Source organism: Urocampus carinirostris, chromosome 6, assembly GCF_059441175.1.
Source record: "Urocampus carinirostris isolate Australia breed hairy pipefish chromosome 6, RoL_Ucar_1.0, whole genome shotgun sequence".
Taxonomy (NCBI): domain Eukaryota; kingdom Metazoa; phylum Chordata; class Actinopteri; order Syngnathiformes; family Syngnathidae; genus Urocampus; species Urocampus carinirostris.
In genome coordinates this window covers 14542598-14555364 of record NC_142354.1, presented here as the reverse complement: position 1 = coordinate 14555364, position 12767 = coordinate 14542598, and the positions used below count along the sequence as shown (strand labels likewise).

At 39.9% G+C, this 12767-nt stretch overlaps 1 protein-coding gene and 1 pseudogene across 1 annotated transcript; both read left to right on the top strand.

Annotated features, from left to right (window-relative positions):
• The first annotated feature begins 4532 nt into the window (after positions 1 to 4532).
• On the top strand, positions 4533 to 10924 carry LOC148363898 (globoside alpha-1,3-N-acetylgalactosaminyltransferase 1-like). The gene is made up of 3 exons (XM_088337116.1): positions 4533 to 4690; positions 7003 to 7065; positions 9455 to 10924. Exons 1-3 carry the CDS (start codon positions 4657 to 4659, stop codon positions 10408 to 10410), a joined length of 1053 nt encoding a protein of 350 aa, XP_088193242.1. The 5' UTR covers positions 4533 to 4656; the 3' UTR covers positions 10411 to 10924.
• On the top strand, positions 10438 to 11163 carry LOC148363897 (globoside alpha-1,3-N-acetylgalactosaminyltransferase 1-like; annotated as a pseudogene).
• The last annotated feature ends 1604 nt before the right edge of the window (positions 11164 to 12767 follow it).

Here is a 12767-nt window from a genome sequence, read left to right as displayed (position 1 = left end):
TGTACAGTATCTATATATATATATATATATATATATATATATATATATATATATATATATATATATATATATATATATATATATATATATATATATATATGTATACAGTTTATTAATATTTTTTTTTTTTTTTTTTTTTATAAAGAAGCATGGCCCAACCCGACTGTAATGATTGACATTTTCGGCCCAGTCAGAAATTTGGGTCGGACCTGGGCTTGGGTTTACGATCTTACCTCTTGTTCATGCACAGTAACTAAAGTGGAAAAATGCCTTCTCATTTGTAAGATCCCCATAATGGAAGCCCAAAAATGCCAAAATGCAATGACCAAAAATGAGTTTTTGACTTTAAAATTATTTTTCTAAATCACAGGCATTCGATTATACAGGATTTCGCAGTTTGACTTTCGCATGCCTCTGCAGATTTTTTTCTATCAATGCAGTGGATTCAGGGATAAACATGTACTAAGTAGAATTACACCGCCACTGTAATAGCGCCTTTTTAGGCAAACCAATCAGAGACTTGCCTTCCGTTTCCTGGGTGCTGATTGGACAATCCGAATAAATCATTTTCAAGACTAGTGACAAACAAATTACGCCACTTAGATCCCGTTTGTGAGAAACCTGATCGGGGAGGCAATCACGACCAACGTCAATACAAAAATAGACATCGTTTCCGCAAATAGTATCCTTTGCTACTTGTGATAGTCGTGACTTACACTATATATGGATAGATACAACTGTCACATTTTCTTCATGGAGGCTAAAGATAAAATAAAAATCTCCTAGAGCATACAACCAACACAGATGAGGCTTTTTTAGCAAGTAAGTAAGTATGATTTGTTTCTGTACTATAACTCCCACAGTGGTTAAGCTATCTTGGATGTAGTAATCTGAATAAATATGTTATGGTATAATGTATATGTGTATTTCCGCAGTACAGTGGGTTAGCACATTCGCCTAACACACAAAAGCTCCCTGGTTTGGCCTGGAGAGGGATGGGTGCCACCTGTCTGTACTTGCCCAAGACACACCGCAGGTTAAGGGAGATAATGGATAGGTATTTTGTCAGGACCAGAACGGAAACAGGACAATTGCATGACGTTTCTCACAAGAGATTGAGAGAGGAAGGGCTGCGCCCACGATCTGGCATCCGCTGGATGCGGGAGGCAAGTCGCTCTGGTACTCGGATTGTGATCCGAACACCGAAGTAGATCTTCCGTAGCGAGCGATGGCGGTGTCAGGGACGGAAAAACTGATCGGTAACCGAGACTGAAAGAGCTAGACGTGGTCTGGGTCGAAAACGAGTTGTAAACCAGAACGGGAGAGTAGACGGAGTCGGGGACAAAACGGGTCGAAAGCCGGGTACGGGAAAGCAGACGTGGTCAGGATTAAAACAGGTCGTAGCCGGAGACAAACGGGAGCATAAACGGGACAGGCGGGAGTCACGGTCGAAAAAGGCTTGCCTGGTATGCACGGAGATTCGCAGACGGACTGACAAAAGGAGAGTCACAGGACTGGGTTTAAATAGCAGGGAAGCCAATCTGACAATGAGCCGCAGCTGGCGCCACATGGGCGGGGCCAATTGGGCGCCATGGCAACCGCGACAGTATTTGGTTTCTTTCACCTAATACAGTTGGTTATGGAACGGATTAACCTCAAAAATCAAGAGAACACTGAATGACTTCATTTTTAAACTAGTGTGTCATTTTTTTACTATTTAGTTTCTCATTCATTTCATTTTGGCACTCTTAGGCTTCCATATTCTACCACCACTAATCACGAATGTTATTACGATATTCAATTTCCAATGTTTTTTGTTTAATGTTTGACGATTGTAGCATGGCTTTGTAAACCTTCATCCTGTTTATGTTAAGCGTGTCGTTTGTGTAGGTGATTTGGAATCATGCTTCAACGTTATCATGATATTATTCTGCGTAAAAACTGATAAAAAAAATATGTAATGCGGTTTGAATCAAGTACTATTATTTTGTTTTGTGTTTTAAGTTATTGAAAGCGAAATTCAACCCCTATATTTTAGTTTTACAATTTGTACTATGCGTTCTACTGCTTGAGATATGATATAATTCAATGATGAAAATAAGTACCCCTTTATTCCCTCATTTAGAGGGATATATTTATGATCACGTTATTTATTTTGTCTCTGGACAATGCTGCATACAAAGAAATATTTTTCTACGGATCCTTGTATTTTACGGAAATAAGACAACAGACCCTATCCTTATTTAATTTATTATATTTATCTATTTATTTCTCTTCTCCGAGTCCTTACATTCCAGTTTAAAACTGCCAACCCCGATTCTCTGGTAACCAGGTGAAAAGTAAAGAAGAATATTTTGGGAGGAAATGCTGCGTTGTAAATGAATTGTAGCAGAGTCTAGATTTTGCTCTTTTATGTTTGTCTTTGGCTGATGCTTCCGTTTGTACACCAAAAAAAGCAAATTATGTTGCAAGTTCTGTAATGGATGTACAAAAATATGAGATTTCATGTAAAATAAACTGCAAAGCGACCTTTCGGGTATGTTGATTTTCAAGGATGGATGGGCAAATAGGGCGGCGCGCAGCCCCACAATGCTGAGGTTCAGGGTTCAAGTCCAGCTACTGCAGCTTGCCTGTGTGGAGTTTGCACGTTTTCCCCGTGCCTGCGTGGGTTTCCTTCCACATTCCCAAAAACATGAATATCAGGCTGGTCCAAATTCTCCCTAGGTGTGAATAAGCAAGTGAGTTGTCCGTTTCTGTGTGCTCTGCGACTGGCTGGCAACCAGTTCTGGGTGTCCCCTGCCCACTGCCTGAAGATAGCTGGGATGGGCTCCAGCACCCCCGTGACCCTACTGAGGATAAGAAGTGCAGATAATGGATAGATTGGCAAATAGCACGGCATAGCGGCTGAGAGATTAGCGAGTTGCGGCACAGTTCTGAGATCATGGGATCAAATCTAGCTACCAGCCTTCCTGTGTGGATTTTGCATGTTCTCCCCATGCTTACGTGGGTTGTCTCAGGGCATTCCAGTGTCGCGGTTGCCATGGCGACCATTTGGCCCCGCCTGTGTGGCGCCGGCTGCAGCTCATTGACCGATTGGCTATTTTAAGGTCAGCGCTGTCACGATTCCCTTGTCAACCCGTCAACGAACTTCTGCCCCGCAGGACATGGGTTTAGACTCGGTCCTGTTCCTGTTGGTATTTCCTGCCCGGTATTGTTCCCATTTATTTTTGTCCTGGTTAATATTGGTTTCCAGTTTTGTTCCCGTCTATTTTTGTCCTGTTTATTATTCTCTCCAGTTTTCCGTTCCCGTCTAGTTTGTCCTGTTTATTTTTGATATCCTGTTTCATCATCTCTCCTGTCGGTCCCGTCCTGTCTGGTATCGACCCCGTCTGTCCGATATCAACTTGGGCAATTGGTATCTATCTCATATGCCTCTGGCTTCTTATCATTTCACGCCAGACTGCTGCCTAACATGCATGACTCCCCATTTCCCGTAAGATAAAATGCTTGTGTGAGTACCGTCACGCGTTTGGGTCCTGATCCTGTTCTGGTTCATGACATCCGGTTTCCTCCCACATTCCAAAAACATGCATGTCAGGTTAATTGTCCGGTCTAAATTGTTCTTGGGTGTGAGTTGTCTGTCCCTGTGTGCCCTGCGACTGGTTGGCAACCAGCTAGAAGATTGCTGGAGGATGGGCTCCATCACCCCTGCGACCCTACTGAGGATAAGCGGTGCAGATAATGGATGAATGGATGGATTGGCAAATCGATGGATGGCAAAAGAGAGAGAGAAAGGTAGAAAGTGAGAACAGGAGAGGTACAGGTAGGGAGGGTGAGAGAGATAAAAAGAGGGTAAATAAAATAAGATATATATATATATATATATATATATATATATATATATATATATATATAGAGAGAGAGAGAGAGAGAGAGAGAGAGAGAGAGAGAGAGAGAGAGAGAGAGAGAGAGAGAGAGAGAGAGAGAGAGAGAGAGAGAGACAAAGAGATAGGTAGAAAGAGAGAGAGGTGATAGAGAGAGAAAATGATAGTGAGAGAGTTGGGTGAGACAAATGCTATTTTGCATGAATATTTTCTTTGTCTTGAAAAGTATCTTGAAAGTAGAATATTTACACGCACAATGGAGTAAGAAAATGATAACTATATCCCTTGAAATCAAATATAGGACAAATTAACACATAACAATTGTTGTCTTTACAAAAATATTGATTAAAAATCGTTTTTACTTATGACGAATCAAAATTTCCATCATGTTAGTCATTTGGTTTATTTTTTATGTAGCTTGTGATATCGGTTGTTTGTTAGTAACACAAATACAAGTATATTCTGCCATCTAGCGGCCATATGAAAACATAACAGTAGTGCCGTTTAAACTGAAGGTTTTTTTTTTCCTTTTTTTTTTTCCAGTGTTCAAATTCCACATCCATCTGGTTTCATTGTTTTCACTTCAGAAATGGAAACTGAGTCTTCGGGAGTAAAAAGGGGTGGAGAGTGTTAAAACAGGGGGCTGAGGGGATAGTTAGGCTAAGAAAAGGAAAAAGAAACAGAAAACAACCCAAAACCAAACATTTCTATTTACTGTACCAAGTATTTTTAGGTGACTCGTTTGCGTGTTTATCCCAGTTTGGGTCACAGCATGGCGCTGTTCCCGTTCTGCAAGACAGCAAGAGGTCTGTACAACTTGTGTTTTGTTTTTAGCACGATTTTAGCAATCGGCACGGTTCCGAATCCGATTCGCTTCTTGCACGAAAAATACACTGGAAACATGTCAAAGATTTTGATTCATGCAAAGCCACGTGCACGGTCAATTGTTTTACCCAAAGACACGTCTGCACTTAATTTAAGTTTGCAGCGCTCAAAACGAAAAAAACAATACAAAAAAAAGTCGTTTGCAAAACGAGTACTGTAGAACCCCAGAGTACGACCCATGGGTTTAACCAGTCCGTTTTAAGGGGGTGCTCAAGCTCAATCCCTAATTTTCTTCTCTCTTTAGCGTTAATGCAAGCTTTGAGGCCATAGCTAATAAATATAGTACAAAAACTATAGTATTGTATTGCTGGCTTTGTCTGAAGAACATCAAGTTCTAAAGGGAATGAAAAGAAAGACATTGTGGGAGGTAGTTCAGCTAATAGCATATCTGACTATGACTCACAACACGTGGTAAGCTTTCTCTCCTGGCTTTGATCCTATCATTTTTGCCGTTCCATGTATTTCAAGCCTGCACAAAATTGAGTAATTTTATTCATATTTAGTTTCTTTTGTCTTTTATTAGCATATTTGGTATTGGAGTAATCCAAAAGTAAATGAAAGTAATCCAGTTAAAGTAACCCTACCCAACCCTGGTAAAATGCCATAAAGAGGGGTCAAAAAACATCTTCTCCCAGGCTGTAGAGTGAAAACATTGTAAGGTGAAGACACTGTATCCCGGAGGTGTACTGTATTAATGTCTTTTAAGTGAAAGTGTAAAATTGAAGGATTTGTCTCCTTATGCTACATTAGAACACCATTTTCCGAAAGCTATGCTTTCATGGTTACGTTTTTGCTTCTCCCTTTAGCATAACATTTTCTAACACCTAGAGTATAAAAACTGTACCAAAAAAATTCTGTATCGTATCGTCGACTCGCTAAGTCTTTACAACGCACATGATATTCTCACAGAATGAAAAAAAGGCATTGTGGGAGGTAGTTCAACCAATGGTGTGTCAACATTTTCATGATGCGACCAAAAGCCGACAGGCATCTTAGAAACGTGACTTGCACAATAATATGCACAAACGCTACAATGTTTTTGAGCACGCATGATAATTTGTTCTTAATGTGATATGATGGGTAAAATGCAGGGTTGGGTAGGGTTCCTTTACTGGATTACTTTCAATTACTTTTGGATTACTCCAATACCAAATATGCTAATAAAAGACAAAAGAAACTAAATATGAATAACATGATGACTAACAACACGTGGTAAGCTTTCTCTCCTGGCTTTGACACTGTATCCCGGAGGTGTACTGTATTAATGTCTATTAAGTGCTTAAAATCGAAGGATTTGTCTCCTTATTCTACATTAGAACACCATTTTCCGAAAGCTATGCTTTCATGGTTACGTTTTTGCGTCTCCATTTAGCATAAAACAGAACCAAAAAATTTAGTATCGTATCGTCGACTTGCTAAGTCTTTACAAAGCAGACGATATTCTCACTGAATGAAAAAAAAGGCATTGTGGGAGGTAGTTCAACCAATAGTATGTCAACATTTTCACCGACGGGCATCTAAGAAATGTGACTTGCACAATAATATGCACGAACGCTACAATGTTTTGAGCAGGCATAATAATTTGTTCTTAATGTGATGTAATGGGTAAAATGCCATAAAGGGAGGTCAAAAAACATCTTCTCCCAGGCTGTAGAGTGAAAACATTGTAAGGTGAAGACACTGTATCCCGAGGTGTACTGTATTAATGTCAATTAAGTGCTTAAAATTGAAGGATTTGTCTCCTTATGCTATATTAGAACACCTTTTTCCGAAAGCCATGGTTACGTTTTTGCTTCTCCCTTTAGCATAACATTTTCGAACACTTAACGTAAAAATACAGTACAAAAAAAGCAGTTTTGTATCGTCGACTTGCTAAGCACACAATATTCTTACTGAATGAAAAAGAAAGAAAGGCATCATGGGAGGTTATTCAGCCAATATTATGTCGGCATTTTCATGATGCAACCAAAAGCAGATAGGCACCTTACAGATGTAATTTTCACAAAAAAATCATAAGGCGGGGTCGCCATATCCCAGGGGTCCACTGCGTATGAGATTATATGAGGATATGAGCATAAGTCGTGTATGTTTTTTTAATTATCATTTCCGTAGGGAGCACTAACATTCTTTTCATTCCACTGCTGACCAAAGTGAGCGACAATGCAACTGTGGTTCTTTCCCTGCACTTAGTTTGCAAAATCTCCAGTCATGTATGTGTTTATTTTCAAAACAGGAGCGAGCAGACTGTCAGGGATTCAACTGCTTCTCTACTGTCTTCTCCTGTCCTTCATCGTATGTAAGTTTGCTGCGCTCAAAGGCGCTTTATAATCAAAAACACTCATTTTTAATAACAACATGTCCAAAAATAAATCGTGCCGCACTGTAGTCATGAAAATCTGACATTTCTAGGTCATTTTTGGTCTTAAATTCTGCAATATATATATATATATATATATATATATATATATAATATTTAAATTTAAAAAACTAAAAAAACCTTAGTTAGGATAAATGTCCGGACTAAAACGGAGACAGGACCCACTTGCGTTGCGTTTCTCACAAGTTTTTATTGGAAGGAAGAGAAAGGGCTGCGCCCGCAATCCGTTGTTGGCTCTGGTACTCGGATAATGCTCCGAACGTGGAAGTGGATTTTCCGTGGCGAGCGATGGCGGTGTCGGGGATGGAAAAAGCGGGTCGGTAGCCGGGACAGGAGAGCAAAAACGTGGTCGGGGTCGAAAGCGAGTCGTAAGCCAGAAAAGGAGAGAAGACGTAGTCGGGGACAAAGAGAGGTCGGAAGCCGGGTCGGGAGAGCAGACGTGGTCAGGATCAAAAACGGGTCGAAGCCGGGGACAGACGGGAGCAAAAAACGGGACAGGTGGAAGTCATGGGTGAAAAAGGCTTGCCTAGTATTTATTGAGGTTCGCAGATGGACTGACAAAAGGGGACGGACGGGACTGGGTTCGAATACTAATCGGGAGCCAGTCAGAACCCGTGGCAGATGGCGCTGAAAGAGTGGGCAAAGCTTAGTCACATCAGTAATCATGACAATAAAGAGGTTCGGAAAATGAAAGAATGTAAAAAACTATAAATGTGTCCAATGAAAATTTGCAGAAAGATGAGAAATCTTATTTTCTCACCCCTATTTTTCTTGATAAATTATTTACGTAATAGTGCGATTCGTAAACATCATAAACAACAATAAACCATTTTTAAAACAAACATAAATATCTCACTGCAGGTTATACAATTTGGTGATAAATATTTTTTTCCTTTTTTTTCTCAATTTTCTTTCTAATCGTTGTTTATTACTAAGAAGCAGATACAGTATGTAATCCATGACAAATTTATTTTTCAATATAGATCTTTTTTCAAAAATTGTGCTTTAGACTAGTCGGCTAAAGACCAATAATGAAACAATGTACGTTTTGTGAGCTTGAAGCTAGCTCGGTTAGCCGGCTACTAATGACTATACAAGCAATGTGCAACATACAAACTATAATCTATATTAAACTTATTTCATAATATATGTGTATCTGTTTTCTAAAAACGTGCTACTCGGCTGTTTTTGTAAGTATTATAGCCAGCTAATAGCTATGACAAAATAATCAAGATTTTGTGAGTATAAAGCTCATTCTGTTATCTAGTGACTTGCTCGTTACTATACAAACAACAACCAGCCTACCGACTAATCGATATAAAATTTATTTACTAATATGGATTTTGATATTTTTTTAAATGTGCTCTTGGACTTGTTTTTTTAACCACAATAGCCGACTAAGGAAACAAAACAATCAACATTTTGTGAGCTTGAGCCTAGCTCTGTTAGCCTCCTACTTGCTGATGACTTTAAAACAACGCCCAGCCTGCCAATCATAAAATATATCAAATTTCTTTATTGATATAATTATAGATTTTTTTTTTTCTAAAAATGTGCTACTAGACTGTTTTTGTAATCACAATAGCCAGCTAATGGCTAACGACAACGTTTTGTGAGCTTTTTGCTAACTGTTAGCCGACTATTTGCTAATGACTATATACAAGCAACGCTGGGCCTCCTGACTATAATCTTTATCCATTTTTTAAAATAATATTCATTAATTTATATTTTTGAAATGTGCAATGAGACTTTTGTAACCGCAATAGCCAGCTAATGGCTGACAATCAACATTTTGTGAACATGAAGCTAACAATTAACTGGCTTACTGCTAATGACTGTCCTGTACAAGCAATGCTTAGCCTACCAACTATAACACAAATTATTATAGCTGGCTAATAATAAAAAACAACATTTAGAGAGGTAGATGTTAATTATGGTAGCTGATTACTACTTGATAACCAAAGACACAACACGAAGTGAACATCAAGATAACTATGTAGCTGGCTAATAGCTAATAAGGTAACACATTTTTGATGAGTACAACATTAATGGAGAGTGATCAGAATTGAGCTACAGTAGACAAGGCGCCATTACAATTTCCATATTTTGGGAATATTCACGTACTTAGTGTTGACATTATTTAGCAGATGTATTTATTAGTATTTAATGTTTTGATCAAACAAGTTTTTTTTGTCATTTTACTGATAATAACTAAGTGGACAATTGTGAATGCATGTACATGTGTCTCTTGTTTATCTGTTGACTCAAAATATTTAAATTTCAACTCTGTTAAATTTACTTTCTTCAGACTTTCTTCACGGGCGCAAAAATGCCAGCAACGTCAAATCCCCTCATCCTTACTTTCGCTCCATAGAACTGGCCAAGGGAGAAGAAAAGACAGAATTGGAGAGCAACAACCTCGCCGTGCAAACCCCAGTGGAGACCCCCTGGGGAGCCCCTTTGGTCTGGGGTGACGACCGCAACTCCATCAGGCGAAGGACTGAATTTGACCAAAAAGAAATCCGGATAGGCCTTCTTACCCTCGTGGTGGGACCATACGCCCACCACGTGAGACGTTTCATCTCCTCGGCAGAAATATACTTCTTCCCAAATCAAATCGTCAATTACTACATCCTAATCGATAACCCTCGAATTCTGGAACCTCCCATGAAGCTAGGACCCGGACGACAGCTGAAAGCTCTTCAGGTTGCCGAGTTTCCAGGCTGGGACAAGTTAGTCTATCGCCGTATGCCCATTCTGGCAGACACCATCAAAAACCTCATCGGAACGGAGGTGGAATACATTTTCTGTACAGATATAGACCAGGAATTTACAGCTCCTGTAGAAGAAGAAATACTTGGTGACCTGGTTGCTACCTTGCACCCTGAACTCTACGGAAAACCCAGGGATGTGCTTCCTTACGAAAAAAACGAAGACTCTTCAGCTTACGTGAACCCGGGTGAAGGCGACTACTACTACACATCCGAGTTCTACGGCGGGTTGGTCCGGGACGTGTACCGGATGGCTCTCGGTTGCTCTTTGCTAATCTTGAAAGACCAAGCCAACAGTATCACGGCTGTCGGTCTCGAAGAGAGCTACTTGAACCGATACTTGATTAATCACCGACCGTCTTGCGTTCTTTCGCCGGAATATAACTGGTGGGACTCTGGTTTGGCTGTGGGCGTGCCTGAGAAGAGACTGGTCTCGTTGGGAAGGCAATGTGAAGCGTTTGATGCTGAGAAGAGAGTGAAGCACCGGTGTTGAGTTGATCTTCGCATCTATTTAGTGTTTTGCCCCCAGGAAAAGTTGACTGAATTTGACCAACAAGAAATCTGGATAGGCCTTCTTGCCCCCTGTGGTGGGAACATACGCCCGCCATGTGATACGTTTTATCACCTAAGCAGAAATCTGCTTCCCCCTCAATCAGAAGGTCACTTACTACATTCTCATTGATAACCATTGCATTTTAGAACCTCTTGTCAAGCTGGGACCCGTACGACAGCTGAAAGCCCTTTAGGTTGCCAAGTTCCCGGGCTGGATTGCCGTATACCCGTTTTGGCTGACACTATCAATAAACAAATTGGAACAGAGGTGAAATACATTTTATGCTCTGATATAGACCAGGAGTTTATGGATCCTGTATAAGAAGAAATACTTGGTGAGATCGTTGCCATCTTGCACCCCCAAAAAACGATTTGTCAGCTTACATGAACCCAGTTAAAGGCGACTACTTCTACAACTCTACGGTGGCTTGGTCTGAGACATGTACATGATGGATCTCGGTTGTTCTTTGCTTATCTTGAAGGACCAAACCAATGGTATCATGATAGGCGGTTTTGAAGAAAGCTACTTGAACCGATACTTGATTAATCACCAATGTATTGTGTTCTTTATCCGGAATGTAACTGGTGGGACTCTGGTTTGGCTGTGGGCATGCCTAAAAAGAGCCTGGTCTTGTTGCTATGGCAATGTGAAGCGTTCGATGCTAAAAAGAGAGAATCAACGATGTTGAGTTAATCGTCTCATCTACTTCAGTCCTCTCCCCCCACTAAAAGTTTATGTGATGCTTACTTTGTTTGTTTTCCGTTTTTATTTTGAAGGAGACTCCCAGACAGTATGTGATATCATAATATTGGTTCAGTCTGTTAAGTCAGAGTTGGGCAACCCGGTCTTCAAGGGCCGCATGTTCTGCGTGTTTTTGGAAGTTTCTCTTCTTCTAATCACCAGGATCATTACGAGCTGCTAACCTGTATCACCTGAATTGAAGAAGAGAAACCTCCAAAAATATGCAGAGCATGCAGCCCTCAAGGACCGGGTTGCCCACCTCTAGTTTAAATGTTCTCATTGACACACCAGATTCTAAAGATATAGTTTTGACAACAGATATTTTGTATGTATTTCATTGAAAGTGCTAAATGCTTCTTGTTTTTTGTTGATCGTTTGAGGTGTGGTGTCACACTTTCTGTATTTTTATGGTGTGTTTCAATTTTACTCTGTTTTGGATTAAAGTGGAGCTTGGATGCTAATCTTGACCCAGCGTATTATTCTAAGAGGAGTTAAGCTACTGCTAAAACGTGTAACACACACACACACATATACACACACACACACACACAAGGAAAAGTAATAAGATTTTGTGTCTTTTGTTTTTGAATTTCTTAAAAGTACATAAGTTCGATTTGGAGGTTATGATAACAAATTCGGTTTCCACGGTGTGTGGCTTGTAGCGCAATTGACATTCCCAGACCATAAAGCTAACCACAGTATTCGGCTACTAGCTACTGACCGTTAGTAATAATGTTGAATGTCTTATATGCCACAGGCGTTGGCTAGGCGCTTTGCTTAAGTATCAAGTACTTGATTAAGTCCGATTTAGAGGCTACGATACCAAATCTGCTAGCCAGAGCCTGTGGCACAATCAACATACCCTGACCATGAACGAAAGCCTTATACTAACTACTAACCGATATTAGCAATATTGGTTGCGCTATAATCCACAAGGCTGTGGCTAGCAGCTTTTCCTCAGTATCAAGTACTTGATTAAGTCAGATTTGGAAGTTATGTTATCAAATCTACTTACCATAACCTGTAACTGTTCTGCCTTTGAGAAATATACGGAGTGGTCTTCGAGTGCCCTCTTGTGATTCTAGATTCTTAGCTGGGCCTTATAGTCCAGGACAGTTATGTATCATTATCATTGAATTTTATTGTATTTTACGGACTGTCGAGCGCACATTAAACCTTATAGCCTGATAATAAAGTACTATTTCTGATCCAGATTTTGCTCAGTGTATTTTAATCATGTTATGTATGAATTAAATGACTTTTTTCTTTACAAACCCATTTCTACTGCTGTTAGTCTTTTGCTAATCATTTACCAAAGAGAGAAAGGGTAAAAAAAGAGATATGTCCCTTTAAAAGACAAACTGATCTTTATTAATGTCAGCCGTGCAGATACTCTTGTAGTGGTTTTGTGGTCAGTAGCGATAAGACTCCGCAGTGTCAGTGCACACTTTCCCCTCAATGGACAATCATTAACTGGAAGCACTGCTCTCTCAAGGTCTTTAAATACTAAGTGGGGGGTTGCAATCCTGGAGAGATTTTACATGACGATATTTGCA